The sequence below is a fragment of the Carassius carassius genome, chromosome 19 (genome assembly GCF_963082965.1).
Source record: "Carassius carassius chromosome 19, fCarCar2.1, whole genome shotgun sequence".
NCBI classification, from domain to species: Eukaryota; Metazoa; Chordata; class Actinopteri; order Cypriniformes; family Cyprinidae; genus Carassius; species Carassius carassius.
This window is the reverse complement of record NC_081773.1, coordinates 17,318,526-17,342,673: the sequence shown is the minus strand read 5'-3', so window position 1 is coordinate 17,342,673 and position 24,148 is coordinate 17,318,526. Positions and strand designations below refer to the sequence as shown.

The following is a 24,148-nucleotide window of genomic DNA, read 5'->3' as shown; positions in this document are numbered from 1 at the left end:
CTTCAAAGAATTAAGAATTAGTCAAAATGAAATATTGGATTAAAAAAAATTAACTTGATTACACAACCAAAACTAAACTTGAAATAAAAATCAATTAAACCTAAATAGTCATTTAAATACATTTATAAAAATTACAAAAACACAAAAATCATTACTAAAAAAATTTCAGGAAAAAAAATTATAGTATATAAATAATACTAAAATAGCACTGGATCTGTGTGTTCCATTATCAGCTGTAGATGCTGCATTCACACTCTTGAGAAGAAGTTTCATGTAATACCCACTTCTTCATGTACTTGATTGCATTGGCTCTTGAAAAATAATTTACAGAAGGTGGCTTTTTTTTTAAACAAAGAGGCTTTTATAAATCACTCATTCATTCTACTTACTCTGCAGCAGACATATAATCATTCCCCCTGTGTGTGTGTGGATGGGACACTTGCTGCCCTGACCCTGTTGAGTGTGCTAGTAGGAGATGAGAGAAAGTTAATGAGTGAGTAAAGGGATAACAATGTTCCACAAGCATTTACTAAAGCTTAGCCTGCTTGTAGGCTCAACCACTGACATCAGTGCCTTTTCCCTGTAGGTCTATGTTTATTTTCTCTCAAACTACAAGCTGAATTTCATTTTACAATTTTAAAATGCAATTTAGATTCACCTATGATTTAACCATTCTTCCTTTGCCTCAATAAAAATATATCACTTTTATCACAATTGTTTATCCAGACAGCAATGAGGCAGAATTGAGAACACATTGAAACTTTTCCCATAGATCTTATAGTTATCATATTGTTTAGTCGCCCAGCATACTCAGAATGTTTCTATTTTTGAAAGAGGTCTTAAAGTGTTAGTTACCCAAAAAATGGAAATTCTGTGTACTCCCCCTCATGTTCCTAGCCTATATGACTTTCTGATCTTTGAAACGCAAACCTTCGAGAGTTTTGTCTTAATAGTGTAGCTTCCATTGACCATATTTGATGTGCAATGTGTATGTGTTAATTAGTGTAGTAAATGATGAAAGAATTTTCATTTTTGGGTGAACTTTACATTTAATGACATCACAAACCATGCTCTCAAAATATGCAATCAAAAGATTTTATTATGAAATAGTCATCAGGTTCTTACAAGACCAAATTATATGTGCCATGACATCCAAGTTGACTTACAATTTATAATTTCTTCTCCATATAGTTCTCCATTTAGTTCTCCTAAGGAATTTGAGAAAAAACATGAGAAAAAGTTGCTACTTAAATGAAACATGAATCTATTTGTCTTTCCTTCTCTGGCAAAACAGATCTAAGTGATCAGCTTCTGGAGGTGGTGGGTTTGGAGGGAGCCATTGAGATGGGTCAGATCTACACAGGTCTCAAGAGCGCTGGGCGGCGTCTTGCACAGTGTTCCAGTGTCACCATCAGGTCAGCAGTTCATGCCTGTCCACACATTGACTAAAAGTTCAGTATTGGTCCAACTCCTAGGCAAACACTCTGATGACTTGTGTCCATTGCTCTGAAACATCTCTGTTCCCCTTCCCCCTCAGCAGGACGTCCTCTTTTGGCCAATGAAGCTAGTAAATCAGACCTTTGACCTGCTGTCACTCGCTTTGCCAACAACTCTAACATTTTGGACTCGCTCGTACTGTTGAAAAATGATGTTTGTAGCATGTCTAAACACACACTGCTCAGTCCTGACGTATGCTAATGGACCAGTGGAGACTCATCACTTCTGAGGTGCTAGTTCACAAGTTTGTTTTGTCCCGGCCTGCTTCGCTCCATTAAACACTCATAATGACCCTAACAGTTAGTTCTGAATTGAAGCGAGGTGGTTATTCACCATTTTCGCTGCCATTTCCTCACCTGTACACAGGGTCGTTCTGCTCACGACCTAACACTTTCCGTAATAGGCATTAATAGCACATTCATCATTGTCGGTCTCCCATGCTGTGTTGCTTTAACTTGTAGTGGCCCTGCTGAAAAGACTAAACTAACTTTTTGTAACTATGTGTATGTGGGAATGGAGGTGCTGGACTGTGTGAGTGTGTTAGTTTAGAGAGTAAGGGGCCCGGCTGGGAACAGGGCTGTGGGAACAGAGAGCGCAGTGTTCAGAGCCGTCTAGGAAAAGTGTTGTATAGGAGCCTCGTGCCCACGATCTGCCTGGTCAGTGACCTGACCCGTAACAGCTCTGTATTTTCTTCCTCTGTCCTTGTCTCTTTGTCCACAGAACGTCCCGTCTGCTGCCCATGCAGATTGATGGAGAACCGTGGATGCAGCCTCCATGCACGGTCAGCTCATTTGATTTTGCTTTCGATAACAATTTTTTATGTAAATGTCTGAAACACAGATTCTTCTATGACCCATACCAGCAAATCCAACACTGCAATTAAATAGACATTTTACTAATGTGACTGCACCATAAAGGGATCATTCACCCAAAAATGAAAATTATCCCATGATTTACTCACCCTCAAGCCATCCTAGATGTGTATGAAACATCAGAGTTATATTAACAAGCTTTATAATGACAGTGAATGGAGGTCGGGAATTTGAAGTCCAATAAAGTGCATCCATCCATCATAAAAAGTGTTCCACACGGGGTTAACGAAGGCCTTCTGAAGCGAATCAATGCATTTGGGTAAGAATAATATTAATACTTAAAACTTTATAAACCGTAATCTCTAGCTTCCGCTAACTGTCATTACGTGCATTCATGAGAGAGTGCCGTTCCAGCGGATAATGTAGGCATAGTTTTTTTTGTTTTTTTAAAACACCGGCCACGAATTCCAAGCACAATATAAGGATTTCGGATATTTTTATATAAGGATATAAACCAAGAGGAGACTGGATTTCCTTTGCTGTAAAAAACAAAACAAAATCATGCGTACAACTGTTAGCGGAAGCTAGAGATTATGGTTTATAAAGTTTTAAATATTGATTGTTTTTTTTTTTTACCCAAATGCTTTAATTCACATCAGAAGGCCTTTATTAACCCCCTGGAGCCATATGGAGTATGATGGATAGATTCACCTTATTGGACTTCAAAATCTCCACACCCATTCATTCACTGCCATTATAAAGCTTGGAAGAACCAGAATATTTTTATAATATAACTTGTCGGAAAGAAAAAAACTAAACCTAAGATGGGATGAGGGTGAGTAAATCATGGGGTGATTTTCATTTTTGGGTGAACTATCCCTTTAAAGCTGATCTTACTTTCAATTTCTTAGATTTTTCCTCTCTCAGTTGCTTTTATTCCATGCCAAAGATCTCATTTAATATTGTACAGTTGAGTCCTTACCATGATATAATTGGGTCACAATACATCATTAATTGCACAAGTATCACCTCACAGTCCAAATTAACTTTCCAAGTGGAACTTTCTTCCAAACAACCCAAAATACGATGTCAAATGGCCTCATGGCATTAAGTCCACTAACATGTGCAATAAGAGTTCAAATCAGCTTTTTTGTATTTTTCCATTTAAATTTGCTTTTATGTTTTGGCTTATGCTTTTACACTGCATTCAAGATGTACATTTTTTATATGCAAGTATTTATTGGTTCTGTGAAGTTGCAATGGAATAACTGCATTACCACATCCAAGTTGCAAAAGATTATAAATAAAAAAACATATTTTAGAAAGAAACCACAGTCTCTGTCTGCTCTTAAAGGTCACAAGAGTATGTGATGTAATGTGAAGTCAGATACACCCAATACTCAATGATAGGTTTCAGTTCAGAGCAGGACCTTTTTCTTCATCTCAGAAAATTGCCTCCTCCAGTCTATTGCATCTTTGTACATTCACCCATCCAAGCATGTCACACCCTGCCTTTGACTGATTGTGTCATTAAGAAAGTGGAATAAACATGCAGCTTCCCATCTGCACATAGCGCCAACACAATGTGCTCTGCTATATATACATCTCTATCAGCGCAAGCTCTATAAAAAGTGTGCCTCTGTGCTTTTAGTCTTCTCTAATTTGCCCAACTGTGCAGAGGGGAATATTGGATGTTATTTCAGTTTCAAGGTCAGCTCTCACGTTCTCAAATTTGTGCCTGTTAATCTGGACATGTGTGACTTCTGTCAGCTCATTTGCTGAATGTGAACCAGACAACTGCTTAAAACAGTGGGTAATTAGCAAGCAGAAGGATTTAACCAACAGTTCAAATTTGGTTGTCTTCAGAGCGTAATCTTGCCTTCTTTCCTGCAGATACGGATCACACATAAGAATCAGGTGCCCATGCTGCTGGGACCGCCACAGAAAACATTCTTCTTCTTCAAGAAGCTTAACAGAAGTCGGGACTAGATGTGGGACTCCAAAAATCAACCACTTTTCTACAATCATAAACTCAAGCATCTCCACCTTCCTCAGCTAATTCTTAGCTGAGGAAGGTGGGACCCAAAGAGAAGAGACCTTTCAAACACAACACTCAATACAATCAATACAAACACAACACTGTAATGGATCTCTAATGGACTCCCATCTCCCATCACAATCTGATATTCACAGGCTGAACCAGTTGAACAGACCCTCACTTGAGTGTCACGACCACTTCCTGTGTCTTATCATCCAGAACGTCTTATCACAGGCTTGTGACCTGTAAGCTATGACTCAATTCCAACCAAATCCCCCACTACCAGTAGGCCACTGCCTTGGGATCACACTGTGTGCCCTCTCCCTCCTCTTGAGACATCTCATCAGAAGATACTGCCAATTTCGAAGAGAGGAAGAGAGGACCAGAAAAGCAAGAGACTCGCCTAGCAAAAGGAAAGGAAGTGTGTGAAAAAAGAAGGAGGGCGAAAGACACCCTGGCACGATAATGTTCTTCATATGAGAGTTGGTGGTGCACATATGGACGTCACTGGGTCCTAGCTTAGCCTAGCAGGAACAGGAAACAAACTTTCCTCCTAAAGGAGCTTACTGAATTATTCATCAGTGCATGCAAAGCACTCATTCCAGTGCCTCTCCAAGGCCCTGTGACACGCCACCGCTAAAGAGATGAAACAGCATACTCATCCATTATGAAGATGTTTATGGTGGTCTGCTGATAGGTATAGGTTAGACTGGCCTGAAAGAGATTAAACATTTCAGCTTATGGTGTTTGCTCCAGGCAGTTTTGGTGTTCACCCTCAGGCCTCAAGACTGACCAGTGCAAGTTTTGTTATAGTTAGCTGGAGGTTTGTTTAATACCATACTGCCCTCTAAAACAACAGTGCTAGCGTTCAGTGTGGAGAATGGACCTAAGGTCTCAAAAATTCAGTATGTTTAGAAAGCCCTTAGAAGAGAGAACTGGTGTACTAAAACAGTTTTACCAATGAGCATTTATATCATAGCAATGTGGCAATTTGTGTAATAATATGATGATTTTACCTTATTTTTTAAGCCAAATCAAAATAGCTTACCATTAAGTTTGGGAGTAGATTCTGTCGATAAAAAACATCTACACCAGCCTATACTGTTTGCTAGATTCAGAGGGGTTTGAGAACTATTCAACTTGGAGACTTGCAGGTAAGCCAGCTGAAGACCATAATAACATTTTCACACCAATACAAATGTACGGCACAGAAATTCGGTCCAAATTTCACATGCGATTTGTCTGTTCAGACCAATGCAAAAAATGGAAGAATGACTGAATGAAAAATGCAAATTCACTCTATGACAGTATTTGGCACTTAAATGAGTTTTATGTAACAGCATGTGGCATGTTACTCAGGGCATGTGATCAAAAAAGTGAGAATCTTATTGGTTGGCTGGTTTTCTTGATAATGCAGTCTATTCAAAAAAGAGATTAGAATATCTTTCTGAAAAACAGAATCTTCGCTCTAAACATCCATCTTGGTGTGAACAGGTCTTACGCCAGCTAAGACCGTTAAACCAGTTTAGGCCAGTTTTAAGTGTTTTATCAGCAATGATTTTAATGATTTTAATTATTTACAAAAAAATTAAAAATAATTTTTTACAAAAGGAACATTGAGGACATAATGATAACACTTTGTTTTTTGTAGTGACAAGGTTTAATTTGTTAACATTTGTTAATGCATTAGATGTCAACAACTAAAACTGAAAGTATATTTACAGCAATAATAATCTCGCTTAACTTTAATTCATAAATGTAATTGCTTGGTTCAAGTTCAATTCCACCACATAAATTTAAACTATTGTTCATTGTTAATTAATGTATATTCATATTATGTTAAATAATGTAATACAACCTGAAAAATCTATGAATATATGAAGACATTAACATTGACCAGAATAAATCCTGTTAAATAAATAAGTCATGTAAAAAATATACTTAATTGTTAGCTCATTATGCATTAACTAATGTCAGCAAATTAAATATTGCTTTATTTTGTTACAGTAAAAATAAAAAATAATCATTTGCTACATATTTCTGAGAAAACAGAAAGCCTCTTCACTGTAAGCGTACAGCATCTCCATTCAGAGGCGGACTGAAATTGATCTTGCGCTGGTATTAACACTGAATCCTCTGGTCCTTGTCTGTCACAACAAGCTACTGCAGTGGGGTTTGATTTACTGCTGCATGGATGGAGCCTAAATTTAACTTCCTATTTCAGGGAGTGAAACACTATTCCTAACTGCAGCATGAAAACATGAGCTCGCAATTTCAGTTCGACAGTCAAGCGGGTGTGAATGCGGCCCAGATGAATGCAGAGAACGGAAGTTACTTACGGTCAACAACGGTGACTTAGAGATCCAAAAAGTGAGCTTTTTAATTTTTTAGCCCTTCTGAGAAGGCCCATAAAGAGTATTTAACTTAAAGATGCCCACTATGTATCAGTATTCGTATAATCCAAGAGCCTTGTGTGCATATATATGAATGTGTTTGAAGGTATAACTTAATATAGTATCAGAGATTAGCTAATGGGTCACATGATTGACTGTAGCCATCAGGCAGATGTGCCTGATATAGATCAACATGCAGTGATCATCAGATGCTTTCGCAGTGTGCCGTAGGGCGCAAAGGTCTGTGTTGGGACTTTATATATATATTTCACCAATACAGAACTGGGGTCAGATTGACTTAAAGAAACTGAGCTTATACCAGGGTTAGCAGGTTTACGTTCCCTTTAAAGAACACTGAACCGCAGAAGCTACGCCAGTGTCCTAAAAAATGCTAATCTCTCCATATGACCACAGAACAGACGTTCACCTCCAGCCTGCGAGTCGGTTTATCATAGAAGTTAATGGTGGATTTGGCTAAAAGAGCCCCATTGTTCCTGTGGTCATTGGACAGATGGTTTATCCTGCATGACAGCCTGGAGTTTAAAGAACGGCGGTTTGGTTACAAGTGCATGTTTACAACTACTTTTCATTTTACAGTTTAGAATGATTTTAAACAGTCATGTATATGTACATATTGTTTATATTTTCTCTAAAGTTTAACCACCGCATGCCTGCTGAAACAAAGAAGACAAAGATGCCTGCTTGAAGAGGGACCACGCTGATTGTTGCTACTTTATTAGTTTCACATGATTATATTTTTGAACCTTATCCAGGCCCCTTGTATCTACCCACTGTGCTTTTCCTCAATCCATTAGTAGCATGTTCATTGTACAAGTACCTCTGTGGATGTTCTCTGTTCTGTTTTGTATTTTGTAAACTGAGGTTTGGCATCAGTGTATGCCAGTTGATAGTCGACTGAGTAATGTCACGTTGGGGAAATGTCATTTCTAAATCGTCACCTTCTGTGTCATTTCTGTGAATTACTGATAGCCTTAACTTAATAGCATTTTGCCTGGAGCAAAGACTTTTGCAATACAAGTCACTGAGAAAAAATCAACCAAATGAAGGAATAAAATGGGGGGGGAGTGAGAGGTCAACATCTGTTTTGCCTTGTTGCAATAACTCATTTTTGTTAGTGTCATCATATCGGCCTACTCGCTCTCAGAGAAGAGTGGTGATAGAGTGATGTCCTGCACATCACAAATGAGCTCCATGATGTCTCTGACACCACATATGTCTTCATTTGTTGACTGGACAGCTTTTATCTATTATTTGTGGCTTCCCTGGAACTGTGATTGCTCAATCTGCCCATCACTGTCTCTTTTCTCATAACAATAACACGATTGTATCTGTCAAACCGTGCTACCTCTTGCAGGGTTGTGCTGTCTTCAGAACTGAATTTTTAATTCTAATTCTAAATCTGAATTGGGTTTTTGAATTAAAAATGAATTGTAATTCAAATAATTAATGCGTCACAAAAGGAAAAATAAAACAGCTTGTCAAAGCTTTTTTTGAAAGTTTTGCCAAAGAGTCTTGAAGATTGAGGAGGGTTTGTTGGCCTCATAATCAGAAAGCAATGGATGGATGAAAGAGCATAATTTTTCCAGGATTCATTCACAGTTGATTTCTTTTTAAATTACAATTCAATACATTCCTCTTCCTGTCATTCCAATTCAAATTCAAACTCATGAGTGCAAAGGAATACGATTTTGTTCATTTCTGAATTTTGCTCAACCCTGGCATCTTGAGACCAAACCAGGAAAGATTTTTAAGTATGGTGAACCAGAAACCTGGACTTAAATATGAAGAGACAATACAGCTTATCTCAGTGTAGCTCTATTCTTAGCTGGGACAGATGAGCGGTATTGAGTGCCACTGATGCAGTAGAGCCTATGTCAACCCTGAATGTGATGTGTGCTTAACTCACTGTCTTATTCCTGCCTTAGGGTTAGTGTGGTTTGTAGCAGTCAATCTGTGTGTGATAGGCAACAAGGTTCAAGGACAGGAGTCCTGCAGACTGGGATGGGCATTTAAGGGTGAATCGTGCCCTTGAAAGCCCCTTTTAGACTCTGTTACTCTGGTTCTTGTAAGCTGTTGGCATCTATGTTCATGGACAAAAGAGTTTTATTGAATAAACGGAGAGACTGAAGCTTTGTGTCTGGTGTGGGTCATTGGGTGGCTCGGCTGGGATGCTTACTCACATCCAGCAAAGGCGCCCGACACAATCCCCTACTTAACGTGATTGAATTTTAGTTCACACAATAAATCAAGAGATTTCGGTGCTCCTTTGCTGATGATATGAGGCACTCTGGGGAAATACTGTGAGCTTTTAGCACAGTACTTAAGGTCCACACAGTACAGTCCTTATGTCAGCCCACTTCAACACTTGCTTCCATCTCTCATACAACATCTTCTGTCATGATTGCACCTGTATAGCACTTGAGTTACCATGATTTTCTAACTCAATCTTTTCAAAGTAATGGGTGTGTTATTTTCCCATTATACTGTACATTACGCTGAATCTGCACACTGAAGTGAGAATCTGTATGAGTAATGACTAGATTTTGTGTCCTCCTCTATAGTCTCCGAAAATTGTACCCGTAGGGCTAAAATTGGGGGAGTATGCTCAAAGGGTACTAATATGTACCCTACGTTTCGATTTTTGGTTCAAATGTGTGCTTTTGGATATTGCCCCAGTTTACAAGATGTTTTTACATTTACATTTAGTCATTTAGCATACACTTTTATCCAAAGTGACTTAAATGAAGACAATGGAAGCAATCAAAATCAACAAAAGAGCAATGATACGCAAGTGCTATGACAATTCTCAGTTAACTTAACATACACATAGCAAGGGTTTTTTAATTATATAATAAATCAAAATAAAGCAGATAGAATAGAAAAAGAATAGAGCAAGCTAGTGTTAGAGGCCTTTTTCGCTCTTGTTAATTGTATGATAAATAAAAAGAAGAGAAATATAAACAAAAAGAATAGAGAAGCTAGTGTTAGTGGGGTTTTTTTAAGAACAAAAACATATATTGTGGTGTAACCAAACATTACATCCTGTAGAATTCATGAAATGCATTTAAAAAAATGATCCGGGTTCACTACAAGTTAAGCGCAACATTATGCCAAGCTCTTAAAAAAATAAAGGTTTCCAAAGAGTTTTCACAGCAAGCTTAACGTGATTTTAGTATGTAAAAGTTTTGTTAACCTTAAAACGTCTAGAAAAATGTATGTGTGCTTTTGTAAAATTAACTTCACATGAATAAATCCTCAAAAATTGTTCTTGCTTTCATTGTAAGTGATCACTGATTTAGCCTTTTTTAAAGAAATCGAGGAGAATATCTTTTTATAGGGGAATATATATATATATATATGTATATATATATATATATATATATATTTTTTTTTTTTTTTTTTTTATTAAAATATTTTTTTTGTGGTGGTGTTGATTAAAATCATGCCACAAATGCAGCCAATTTGAACTCAACTTTTAATGAACCCAGAATATTCCTTTAAATACTCTCTTCACTAGCAGTGTATCACACAGTGCAACATTCAAACAAATATTAACAGGGCATCTTATCAATGGGAAAATATATGTACATGATAATTCAGGTGTACTATCACTATACTTGCAGTGTAATTTACAGTATCAGATGGTTGCCATGTTTGTTTTCATCAGGCAGCCCTGTGTCCTCTGCGCTTGTAAATACAGCCCTGTTTGAAGAAAAATGCAGATGACACAACAAGAAGCTGTGAGCTGGGTAAAAGCCTACGCGTCTTGGGTGTGCAGAGATAATGAAGCAGAAATTATCTCTCCATGAACTATTAATAGTCATCAAGTCTCATCATGTCTCTCTTTGGGAGAGCACCAGTGGCCCGAGGCTGCGTTCACTTTCATTCCACTTCATTAACTGTCTGTACAAAGCTGATTTTACCCTGTTTTCTGGGTGTATTCATTCATAGCACATAGGTTACTTACCATAGCAAGGTTCAAAAGTTTTGATTTTTGTGTGTGTTACATAGGAATCTGATTTGCTGCTCTGTCCTTCACTCCTCATTTAACTCTATTGTCATGTGTGGTACATCTCCTTCCACGGATTAGCCCACATTTCCAAAGAAGGGCGGGCACACTGACCCAATCATGGGCACAAGTAAGCCCCTCTCATTATCAGAGTGAGTGATAGCGGATCATTTCAATATTTGTCCCAAAAAATGAAAGATATCAAAGAGACGGGTGCTGCTGATGCCTGTGTAAACACCACTCTGGATTTAGGAAGCAGAATAATGGAAATAGAATGTGCTCTTGGCCACCCCCTTTCCACCTCCCACCACATTAGTGAAAGGTGCTATAAAAAGGAAACCCCGACAGCTCGGCCGAGCTGAGAAGCCCAGCTTTAGCAGCATCAAGCTGGAGAAACAATGACAGTAACGGCATGCTGCACATCTTGTTCATGCTATCATTGTCCTCCTCTGAAAGTGGGCTCTGCTCGAAAGCCAGAAGGATTTTGAAGATTATCCGGAATTTCTCCTCCTCTCTTTTTCACAGAAACAGCTTTGTTAAATATAGATTGCAGGACATCTGGCCTTGACCACAATAATACATTGTAAATTCCTTGCACATCACAAGATTGTGCAGTTCATTGTGTAGCAGATAAAAATAATAATAGTGTATCAATTATTAGTTATGTTAATTATATATATTTTACTTTGAGTAAAGTTTATGTTAGGGAATGTTTAACATGCGTATGTTTTATTCAGCTATTTAAATTAAAATAATAATAAAAACTGTAATAATAATAAATCTGAACAGCAATGATAATAAACTTATCATCAATATGTTATACTGTTGTTATTATTATTATTATTATTTAATAATTGACTTGCTTAGATTTTTACTTAATTTTCTGAGAGTTTATTTTGTAGAAAAAATTGGCTACTATTCTAAAATCCTGTAGGAAATTCCACCGTGAATCCATTGAGAACTAATCTTCCCTTCTTGGTTGAATATTCAGTATTTATTATTCTCAGAGTTTGAGCTGTTTTGAAAGTTTGTTGAGACATGAAATAACCATTGATTGGTATCTTTGTTTACCTTACTTCGTTGTGCGAAACTCAGCTTTGTTTTAGCCAAGTCTAAATATATGCGAATTAAATAGATTTTTAGGGAACTGTCCTCCAAACTTCTGATGTGTTTTGCTGCCGACTCTACTTCTGGCTCTCTGGTCCTTTAAGAGCCTCTGGAAACGTGCGGAGCAAAATCTTGAGTGTGAATGAAACTCAGCCATTCATAAAAATAAACCAAACGGGGCTTCGATTGGTCGTTGACTGCCTCATACATATTCCGAGTCATGCTCGCAAATGATTGGTTTAGAGATGTGAATGACGTGCGCTCGGAGCCAATGGGCTTCCAGATTCAAATTCCTCTCAAACCCAAGGGAAAACCGAGCAGTCCATTTACAAAACCTCATTCAAGTTTTGAGTGTCGGAGAGAGCGCATCTATTGATCAGCAGGAGTGCACTGCATCCTTTTGGGATTAAAATCTGAAACGTGTTTTTTCAGTCCACTGCGAGAGGCGCGTCATCTACACGGTGAGTTAAACCCTCATTCCTCAAATATTTAAACGGCGTTCTCTGAAATATCTGTTTGAAAGCGGTTGTTTTGTCCAACGCGTAAGTTTATCGTGGGCTTGCAACTGCAAATACAGCAATCTCGCCTCGGGGGCAAAGCGAACGCCATTTTCTCCAAGAGAGGGCTTATACTGTTTGGCAACCATTTTAATGGATGAAGTTTTTCCTGTCATATTTCCGCGGTTGCACTCTTTACAGAAGCTTGTGCGCTCAGCATTAGTGACATTTATAGATGAAGTCGGTGCAGCCTGATCAGTGAATGGAGGTCTCTCTTGTCCCCCCTCACGGATCGAGTTTCACTTCATTGAGAAAAACAAGAGGCCGTCAGGGGGCTCAGAGTGGGAGGAGGTCCTCACCCCTGCCCAATCTTATATTTATGCACTTCATTTAAGGTTAGGTTTATTCGGCTTTATTTCCGCATAATAATAATAATAAACAAAATGAGTGATGTATTTGGAAAAGTCGCTTTATTCTAAATGAAAAATAAAATATGATAGAGATTTCAAATAATTGTTATATGCCGACTTGCGTTAATTACTGGTGATATTATTTTGTGTTTGAATTAATACTACTTACTTATTTTTCTTATTTTTCCCATGTATTTTTGCAGTAATAAATCTGTGGTTTTAAGTATGGTAAGACTGAAGAAAGTGCGAGCTTGTTCGCCCCATGACTATACTTGAACGCTCAGCCGATGAAGTTTTCCCTTCGTTTATTAGCTCTCAAGCATCTCTCGTGGTAGCGGATAGTTGTTTGCGTTTTTAAATCCGTTAGTAACGTTATTTATTTTACATGTTAGTTAGACTTCCATAGATTTTCATCTATTACGATGTAATTTCATGTTATGTGTACATGTCAGTTAAATAACTCATACAAGTAAAATTGTTACACTTTTATATGGTGTGCGCGCACACACACACAAACATCTCATAAAGAGTAAAAATAATATTTTATAATTTTTATTTCATTTAACAGTTAAGTAAGGATTTGTTTTATTGGAACAGCATCACAAGAGGGGTCAGAATAATAAAAGTGCATAAATAAAATCCCTACAAAAAATCATATAGAATAATTGCACTATAAACATAAAAAAAAATTATAGTATCAAGTAAAGAGCTGTTGTTTTGTTGAGAAGCATCACAAGAAAAGTTTGGCATGGTCCTCACAGTCGCCCCTTCCAAGTGTGCAGTTGATCCAGTAAGTTAGTATCCAGTGTTCCTCGGAATAGATGCTTGGCCAGCAATTCATTGGGTTGGGTTAATTTTTCAATGTTTATTAATGGACTGGTTATATAAGTGGAATATCAATGTAGTGATATTCTCTTAATATGTTAGCACAGATGGTTGGCTTTGCTTATGTAAGGTTTATGTTCATCTATACTGTGCGTGCTATCTCTCTCTCTCTCTCTCTCTCTCTCTCTCTCTCTCTGGCTGTGTGTCTTTACACATATGCTGTCGGGAGGGATGTTGTGATGAGTAAAAGAGAAGGGGGAGGATGAATACACAGGATCAGATGGATCTGATGGTTTTGTCTGCCTGTATGCAGGGCTTGGTGTTTTGATATGGGACACACTTGACTGTCCAGTAGATCTACTTCATGATTCATCTGTTTATTTATTTATTTATTTTTCATTAGAGAAAACAGAAGACCCAGAGAGATCAATAGAACAATCGCTTTTAAGCGAAGACCCTTTTCTGGGAGCCTTCTTGAAGACCCAGGTGACATGGACGGATTTTATGACCAGCAAGTACCATTTATGGTCCCACCTAATGTAAGCCAGTTTCTGCTTTTCTGTAAAACGCAAAAAGCTAATGCTGTTTTGTTTTTCAGCATTAAATTAGGTAACACTGACCATAAGTGTTTTTCCACAGCAAAAGTCATTACAAGTGGAGGAACCGTACAGCCGAGCAGTTCACGACAGAAAAAGAAAGTTAGTGGAGACTGAACTCGCTCAGGACACAGAGGGTAATTTCAACCTAATGAACATGACTAATGCATGTTTAGCAGATGGATCTGATTATTGAGATGCATTAACAGCGAGAGAGCAGTACTTTGATGGATGCTGTGATTGTTGAAGGCTGCCTTTCATATATGAAATACTTGGAGCATAGTGGGTTTTCATGCTCTTAGACTGTCTTGTCTTTGCCCGTCCTCTGTAGAACTTTTCCAGGACCTCAGCCAGCTACAAGAGATCTGGATCGCAGAAGGTGTGTAACATTTTATTTTCATGCATGTCAGTTTTGCTCTGACATTTATATTTTAGACTCATGAATATTTCTTATAATATATGCATGTGGAATTTATGATTTCTAAGTGATGCACTGTGTCCCAGCTGCTGTTTATTTTTCATGACGCTCTGGCCATTTAATTTGGTCCATTGCACTAGCTTTGCAGCAGTGTCCAAAAACTTGGCACTGAGATGGCTGTTCGTTTTTCGATGAACAAAAAGTACTAAAATAAACGTTGACAAATAGACATTGATCCGCGTATTGTTTATCAGCAGGGAGCATTGTTTGCAACTCTTTCATGCTCTCCAATCTCTCTCCACAGCTCAGGTGCCCGATGATGAACAGTTTGTCCCAGATTTCCAGTCAGAGAGCTGTGAGTACCTTGAGATGTATTATTTATTCTCCTTGGCAGTGTACTTTGGATGCAGTCCAGAGAGGGCTAGGGAAAACAGCAGAGGCTGAACTCTTGGAGCTGTTTATTATTCATCTCTTGCTAAAATTTAAAGCCAAGGTTTCATGGGAAACAAAGGAGATCTTCGATTAAGGATGGTGTCGAGTAGCCAGGCAATCTTGTTGATTTGAGTTGTTGAAGATGCCAGCAGTTATACTCATAAATGAAGCTTTTATTATAGTGCATATTAGATATTTTAGCATGCATAAACTTTTAAAGTAATTGATTTGCTCTTTAACATGGTCAGTGGTTTAAAAATCCCAAACACACAACCCAATAGTGCTTTGATTTATTAGGGCTTAAATGGTCTTTCCGCTTTTCATTCATGACTGAATCCTCTCAGTGAGAACCCCCACAACCTACCTATTTTTTCAGGGAAATCAGTCGATTGGTATCAGCATCACATGATCCAAGCTCATAATCAGATTTCACACTTTCATGCACTCGGTTCAGCCTCTGGAATGGACTAGATTCCAGCAGGAAGGGGAGAGGAAAAGACTTCACCTCACGGCCTACCTAAACCCACCAAATCCACCGCTACTGAGGCTCTTTTCATTGAGGGTTCTCAGTCCAAACGCCACTGGGATCAAAGCCAAAGGAAATACTTGAGGAACGCTCGGCAGAGCATTTTATGTTATTCCCCCCCGCCCCACACACCCCTTTTGTCTCTGAAGTTTGTTTTTGTTTTCGTCTGATGTTGAGGCTAGAAGACTGGAGTTTACAAGGGCATGCGTCTTGGTGCAGTTTTGCAAGTTAGTGTGGCGTTACTGAAAAGCATAAGAATGTTATGAAGGTTTCAGACATGCTGTATATAAAATCAGACAAATCACTTTTTGAATGTGAGCCAAAGGTTTCTTCATGTGGCCTTCCAGCGCAAACTTTTCTTACAGGCCTTTCAGTGTCTGGACATCACGTGGCACCCCATGCCCTCCTACACTTTCTCAGTACCATATCAATGGGCAGTGGCCTCTTCTTTACCAATAACCTCAATGGCCACAGAGCAGGAAATCTTCTCACAAATGACATTTTTCATGAAAACTGAGAGATTTCTGTCCTTTAATTGGAAATGTAGACAAAAAATGTGATCGCAAAAAGTTAATTTAGAGATGTAATCCATATAAATGAGCAGATTTTTATTTTTAACAGGATTTTGTTCAAATAGAATAATCGCTAATCACATAGAGCACATCAGACGTGGTCATTTTCAGTGAACTAACACTTTAACAAATGCTTTGAGCTTCCACGTGCCTACCTTTAGTCTTTTAAGTACAGTCTGGGTGATTTATCTGGCTCGACTCGTGTGGATCCAGTTGCGTTGGCCATTATGTGGCGCCGGAAATGAGAGCTTGATGCAGAGATCCAGGGGCTAATGGTTACAGTGCGGGGAGGAAAATCATTCACAATCATTGAATTACGACCACACTGATTCATGAGTATTGACTCTGCTATGATGGAAATCTGAGGGGAGCGCTTTGATTGCATGTGTTGTTCTGCACCATGATACTGATGGGCAGAACGAAGAGCTTTTATGTCTCACAGTCGATTGCCATTACCCGTGAAATATGGCGGTTTATTGGTGGAGAAGAATCTCCTTCTGATGCATTTCACTGCACTTCTGTTGATGTGTTCGATTGGACGCTCTGCTTTATTAGAAACATCCTTCTGCTCCTTTCTCTCACAGTGATGTTTCATGGCCCACCACCGGTGAAGATCAAACGTGAACTGAGTCCCTCCAAAGAGCTCTCCCCCTGTAGCCAGAATAGAAGTCCCATGCCGTATGGAGAGAAGTGCCTTTACAGCTACAGGTACTTTCTTAGATATCCATCTCAATGTCATTGATATCTTTTGTTAGCGTGATGACTAATTTAACTTTGTTTTCCTCAATACAGTGCCTACGAAAGGAAGCCCACAGCTGGGTTCAAGCCATTGACTCCTCCCTCAACGCCTGTCTCACCATGTGTCCCCACTAACAATCTGGGGACACGTCCCCTGCATGAACACACTCCTCCTCCTGTATCCAACTCAACATTAGGACAGCGTCTCCTTCATGGGCAGCCTTCAATGACCAAGACCACCCCAAGCCAGCAGGCTCTCCCTCACCACAGCCAGAGCCCACCTTTTGCAGTACCCTGTCCACCCCTAAACCGTGACACTCACTTCAGTAATGAACCTAGGTTAGTCTCTGCATGGCTTCAGGGCATTTCAATTTGAGTGGTGCATGTATATAAAAAAATACCATTTCTAATTGCTGTTTTCTGTTTTAATAAATTTTACTGTAAAAGAAAAGCCGAATTTTCAGCAGTCATTACAGTTCTTAATGTTATATGGAAACCATCATGTGTTTTTTTTTCTTTTTTTAGAATTCTTTAATTTGAAAAATTCAAAAGAACAGCATTTTGTAAATAGAAAACTTTTATAACATTATAAATGTCTTAACTGTCATTTTTGATTAATTCAGTGCATTCTTGCTGAATTAAAAAAATAATGATTTCGTTAAAAACATTTGGTAGTGATTATAATATATTATGGCAGTTGAACCTAATGCAATGCTCATTTTATAAGGTCAAAAAATGTGGTGTACATTACTGCTGTGCTGGGGGGCTCTAATAACGTGACCCCCGTGAGAATAGATCGGCTGGCATCCTGCCCTGCCACCTGTAGCTGAATTCCTGGGAGCTTGCTGGAGAATGTGTGGCACATCATTTGCAGCCTCTAGCAGAAGACTCTAAAGTGCTAGTCCTAAGCTGCTCCTTTATTTATCCTGTGTCACATGACCAAAACATCTATATGTTAACATGCTGTTTGATTATGACTTCCTTGAATCCTAAGCAGCTGCTTGGATTTAACTGAGAGTGCACTGTGTCTGAAGTTGTTTCGGATTTTTAAATGTTGATATTGTCTTGCAGGTTTCAGCGACAGCTTTCAGAGCCTTGCCTTCCATTCCCACCTTCTGACTCCCAAGGAAGACCCAACTTCATGCCACAGGTCCCCAGCACTTCACCAAGAGATGGAAGGCCACCTTACCATCGCCAAATGTCTGAGCCCCTGGTTCCTGTGCCACCTCAGAGCTTCAAACAGGAGCTCCTAGACCCCCGCTACACTGAGCAAGGTGTTCCCAACATGGGCCCATCCCAGGCTGCCTTCCACCCGATGGCCATCAAGCAAGAGCCTCGAGATTTCTGCTTTGATTCTGGTGAGGACTGTCCCATTTCTTAGAAATATTTTAGTGTTCACGATCTGCCTGGGCTTCATGAGAGCTGTCTGGGTCAAGTCATGGAATGTGTTTTGTGTGCTTGCATGGGCCTGTGACTTTTAGCGTTGTTTAGTGAGGTGTATACGAACAAAAGCATGCACACATGCAAACCTTGAACCTTTGTGTGCAAAGAGAAGACATTCTGAGAAGGCTGTGCTCCTCATACCTAGACATTCCTTAAGTGCAGCGTTATTAATAAACAGGGCTTTCAATTTAACATGCTAAAATATTTAGTCCTAGACATTGAAAAAAGTTTCAAAAGGATGCATTAAGAGATCGTATCACAGGGTATTTGGGTCATAATCTGCATCAGAATATTTTGTTCTTGTCATATCTAAGCATAGGGTAACCTTATGCTTCCTGTTTGTGATCCATACATTCAGCCTTATGCACTCTTCCAAGTTTTATACTATCCCTCTAGGTTTATGTTTGCAGGTTAGTGATGTAATTCCAAATCCTCTTACCATCCTTCTTATAAATGTGTACGTTACATATTATATTTGCACGGGGGCGGCTGAGTCTTTTCATCTGTACCGCAGCTTGACAGATGATGCATCTGATGCAATCAATGAGGATCGCATACTCAAAGTAAGAAGAGAAAGGGTTGTAGTGGCCTGCTGAATCACCAGGACACACAAGGACAGATAAAACTTGATTGTCATGGTCCAGTATCTTGACACGCTGGCTAATCCTATTTGGTGACTCAGTGCTCACTGCTAATGCCGCATGTTTCTTTGGTGTGTTGATATGAGCTTAGCCAGCGCTCCCAGATGTGTGAGGCTGGACATTCATGGCCCAGATGTTCCATCAGTGTTTCAAATAGGCCAGAATGACGACTTAATCATCTTGCCTTTTTAGAGCTCCCATTAAACCTCCTTTTATGTGTTAAATGTCTATATCTTCATTAGAATTAAGGAACAGACAGTGCTATTTTCTAATCGCTGAGTACTCCTATAGTTTTCTCTTTCTGTTTTCAGTATTTATTTTGTAAATGAAAAATATTTCATTGGAATTTGAATTAAAATAAGTTTTTTTTGTTTTATTTGTATATTTTATTTCCGTTAACATTTGTTTCAAGTAACAAAACATGTTTTGTATAGTTTTATTTAACTTTATTTAACCTTGAAAACCATAAACATTTTTCTAAAGGTTCATTTCACTTTATCTTTAATCATAGTATTTATTTAATTTATTTTAAATGAACTGGTGACTCATTTATCATTGGTAATTTCTCTCTTTTTTTTTTAAATAATCTAATTGTATGATGTTTTGCAGAAGTGCCTAAGTGTCAGTCTTCATTTGGGAGAGCAGCAAGCTTCTACCAAAATCATGAGAGTAAGTGGCATAACCATCAAAGCATATACTACATGCTAAAATCATCTTATCCTGTCTTAATGTAACACGCAGTGTCTTTGTTTCTTCCCTCTTTCTGTAGACTTCTCATTTGACAGAGATCAGCAGCTGTATTTCGACGACACCTGTGTGGTTCCCGAGAGACTTGAAGGTAAGAGTTAACAACAAGTCATGTATAGTTTCAAATCAAAGACAAGTTAATGGTCAACTGGTCATTTCAGTAGTTGTCAAGTGCTCAGTCTGCATTGTAGAGATGCATCAGGGCACCCCTTTCTTTGAAGAGAGAACTAGTACTGTGGTGCCGACTGCAGGCTGTGTCCACATTAGCCACATCTGTGTTGGAATTTCTCGCCTGCTTGTTCACGCTACTCTAGGCAAACGTTAACTCTCGTCATAATTCTTGTTCCTGACAGGGAAGGTAAAGCAAGAGCCCTCAGTTTATCGTGATGGCCCGCCTTACCAACGACGCGGCTCCCTCCAGCTTTGGCAGTTTCTGGTTACGCTGCTGGATGACCCTGCCAACGGTCGTTTCATCGCCTGGACAGGACGTGGAATGGAGTTCAAACTTATTGAGCCAGAGGAGGTATGCGCCAACATTCAGTTTTTCCGCTTTCTCTCAGGTGCACACACCATTTACAGTAGCCCTGTATGTTCTTGCTTTCAGTAGCTGGGCTTCTATTCATATATTTTTGTGTTAATTTTGGGATAACAGAAAATATGTTAATAGGAACATTAAAATGTGAATAAAAATTGTAAAATTCACATTAAGTTGTTGTCGATAGCCTTGTGGCCTGCCCCCTCTATCTCTCCCACTTCGCTTGTCTACACTGTCCTATAACTATTAAAAAAGGGAAAAACACCAGAAATAAGTCTTTTAAAAAATGCTTGAGGTGGATTTTATTCATTAAAGGTAATGGTTGGTAGTATATGTATAAAAAATGTCCTACTTTCCATGAAGTTTCCATACCTTTCCATTCCAAAGAAAACTCCTCAGCCTTTTTTTCTGTTCTCTTGTCATGTAGTACTGATTTCAAAAACATTTTTGCAGTTCAACTGCATAGACAACCAATTTAATAAAATCCCTTCTTACCTGGTGGTAAATTACCTCTTTAAGAAGACATTTACACCTTTCGTTAATGAAAACATATTTACAGAATTTCCTAGATGCTGAGGTAGTCACATGACTTTTTTGATAAGCAAGTCACGTCTGAATACTTTTTATTAATACAATATTATTGTCTGAAACAGTCACTCTTACAAAAGGCACCTGCCAATTCTTAACATTTTATCAGACCGTTTTTGTGCTCTACATCGCAAGTAAATTTAATTAATAATAAAAAATAATAAAAGAACACAGTGTCTTTCATGGTGGCTACAACCAATGTCACTAAAAGTGACTGTGTACTTCTCTTGAACACCATTAGATTTGAGAGTTTTTGCATTGTTCCAAGTTTTGTTGCCAACTAAATTGAACCGGCTAATGAAATGACAATGGTCATCCGTGTTTTCAGGTGGCCCGGCGCTGGGGCATCCAGAAGAACAGACCGGCAATGAACTACGACAAACTCAGCCGCTCACTGCGCTACTATTATGAGAAGGGAATCATGCAGAAGGTAAAGGCAGGTTCACTTTTCTTATACTCTATGCTCCGCTCATAATCACAATAGTAGCTGTAATTTTTGGGGGTCTAATCTAATAATGCCTCTTTTCTCTTTTCAGGTTGCTGGTGAGAGGTACGTCTACAAATTTGTGTGTGATCCCGAGGCCCTCTTCTCAATGGCCTTCCCAGACAACCAGAGGCCCAACCTTAAAGCAGACCCTGACAGCCTGCCCGGAGTGGACGACGACACACTTCCGCTGACGCACTATGACGATGGGGCTTCATACTTGGTGGACGGTGGAGAGCAGTGTGTTGCTGGGATGCCTTTCCCTGATGGTTATGTGTACTGAGCCTGAACCGTTGATCTGACTGAAACACATCTGTCCCTTATGCCTCGACTCCTTTTGAACTGCTGCCCACTTCCAGATTAACCCTCCCAATCATTAAAAGGAACGAGGAGAAATCTGTAAGCCACCTTTTCTCAGGCGAGAGAAAGGTGTCAAGGAGGTGAGGAAAGCTGGCTTCCCATGCTTAAACCTTCCTCGTGGCAAACAGTCTCTGCTACAGAGAAGAAGAGGTTGAGCTGGAGCCGACCGGTGCCGAAAGACTGACAGATCTCACTGCGAGAATTGTAGCAATTCTGTTTTTGACAATCTGCTTTTTAAAAAAAGAAAAATTGGTAACGAATTAAGAGACGTCCTCACAGAAAAATAAACCTTAAACGCAGCACTATTTAATAGTTGCATTTTTGGTCCGAATTAATTTTGTTTTACCTCCAAACCATGTAGACAAGAAGTCAAAAGGGCTTTATTTTACAAGGAGAAAAAATAACCCCATTTGTTTCTTCAGACTTGTTAAGACTCTTTAGAAAGCTGGCTTTTATACAACACTTTTTGTTGAACTAAACGTGGACAGCTTTAATTATGCTGAGGAATACAGAACATGTTCTTTTTGTATTATTTGGTTTTGTTCGGAGTCCTTTGTCATGTGTTGGTTTTATATTAACTTTGTTTTCATGCTGGTTAGCCCAGGGGTTGTTGATGTGAAGTTAAACCAGAAGCACTCTTAGTATATTTAGTCGACTTCACAGGACTGTTAACTCATTTTAAATGTATCTCTGTACACTTGTCTCTTTTTTCACTTCCCAAAAAGCCAAATTTTGAATTACAGATTACATATAATTTTCTCACTTGACAACATTCAAAAGGGATGCACTAGTCAGACTTTCTCCACGCTTTAGTGTAAGTGAAGGTCAAACAACATCTAGACTTGCATTATTATTATTATTATTATTTTTGGCATCATTCTATATTTTAATGCACCAGGAAAGCAGGAGTATCAGGGCCTTGCATGCAATAAGGTACAAGAAAAATGCATTTTCCCGGTCAGCTACTCATTGTTGAAAGACCACTGCTTCCTTTTGCATGACATATTCATTGATCAGCTGTCCGCTAACATATCGCTTTATGCTGGACAAAGAAGAAATTGTGGAGTTCTCTGCATTTGTATTCTCTCTCTTTTCCTTTTTTTTTTTTTTTTTTTTTTTTTTTTTGAAAAGATGAACTTTATATATTTTTGCAAAGTCTGCAGTTATTTGATTTTATTGTATAAGCTGTATAGTTCTGCCTGTAACAGATACTCTATGTATGTTTTAAGTGGATCCCTGTGTTGCAGTGACTGCACACCAGTGGTTACCGGACACCCTTTCTTGGTGGGTTCGAGAGCAGGGCCTTTAAATGAGAGGTGCAGCTTCTAAAATAACGGTTTTCTCATGGAACGAGGGGCTTGTCTCAATATCCACCACAGAAGGGTTGTCTGCACTTGTACAGGCTTAACCTTGTCCCCTCACAATGTGTACCTTACACTGCTGAGTTTATAATCTGTACTGGGTACAATAAACTGTCCATTCTGCTTCACTTGCACTCTTTTGTTCTGCTTTTTCTTCTTCCACATTTAAGTATTTCAATTGACAGAATAGCTACATGTTTGATATATACACACACAAACATACAGTACTGTTCAAAAGGTTGGGGTCAGTTAGCTTTATTAATGTTTATGTTTGCCAAGACTGCAAAAATATACAGCAACAGTAATATTGTGAAATATTATTACAATTAAAATTCTATTTTACATTTTATTTTATGTCATTTATTCCGGTGATGGCAAACAGAATTTTCAGCTTCATTACCGTAGTTTTCAGCTCCTTCAAAAATCATCCTAATATGCTGATTTCATACTCCAGAACCTGAGTATAAGTCGGATCAGTCCAAAAATACGTCATGATTAGGAAAAAAACCTATATAAATCGCACTGGACTATAAGGCGCATTTATTTAGAACCAAGAACCAAGAGAAAACATTACCGTCTACAGCCACGAGAGGGCGCTCTATGATTTCAGTGTAGGCTAAAGGAGCACTGAGCAGCGCAGAGCGCCCTCTCGCGGCTGTAGACGGTAATGTTTTCTATTGGTTCATTTCTCTCGGTTCATGTCAAATTAATTTTGATAAATAAGTCGCACCTGACTATAAGTCGCAGGACCAGCCAAACTATGAAAAAAAGTGCGACTTATAGTCCGGAAAATACGGTATTATTATTAGTGTTCAAAACACTTGTGCTGCTTATAAATTTTGTGGAACAATTTTTTTTTTTAATTCTGTGATAAATAGAAAGAAATATAACACTTCAACATAACAAACAGAAATATAACACTTCAAAAAAAAGGAAACTTTCATATATTCTAGATTCATTACATGCAAAGTAAAACAAAGTTTTTATTTTTTATTTTAATTTTGATCATTAGAGCTTACAGCTCATGAAAGCAAAAAAAAAAAAAAAGTATCTCAAAATAATGGAATATTTATATTTGAGTTTATTTAAATGACCATC

At 38.5% G+C, this 24,148-nt stretch overlaps 2 protein-coding genes across 5 annotated transcripts in view; both read left to right on the top strand.

The window, feature by feature from the left end:
* Positions 1–8,889, top strand: part of LOC132095226 (diacylglycerol kinase beta-like) — a 130,236-nt gene extending 121,347 nt beyond the window's left edge. For all 4 annotated transcript variants that reach the window (XM_059500047.1, XM_059500049.1, XM_059500046.1 and 1 more), the window contains 3 exons: positions 1,295–1,415; positions 2,218–2,278; positions 4,203–8,889. In XM_059500047.1, coding sequence (XP_059356030.1) covers positions 1,295–1,415; positions 2,218–2,278; positions 4,203–4,298 — 278 coding nt within the window. In that variant the 3' untranslated portion in view covers positions 4,299–8,889. The remainder of the gene's footprint in view (positions 1–1,294; positions 1,416–2,217; positions 2,279–4,202) is intronic.
* Positions 8,890–12,182: 3,293 nt separating this feature from the next.
* On the top strand, positions 12,183–23,184 carry etv5a (ETS variant transcription factor 5a). The gene is made up of 13 exons (XM_059500045.1): positions 12,183–12,338; positions 14,013–14,148; positions 14,249–14,342; positions 14,537–14,584; positions 14,928–14,978; positions 16,738–16,861; positions 16,946–17,230; positions 17,963–18,249; positions 19,585–19,644; positions 19,745–19,813; positions 20,076–20,245; positions 21,174–21,275; positions 21,382–23,184. The coding sequence occupies exons 2-13, from the start codon at positions 14,101–14,103 to the stop codon at positions 21,610–21,612; spliced, it is 1,569 nt and encodes a 522-aa protein (XP_059356028.1). The 5' UTR covers positions 12,183–12,338; positions 14,013–14,100; the 3' UTR covers positions 21,613–23,184.
* Positions 23,185–24,148: the final 964 nt, after the last annotated feature.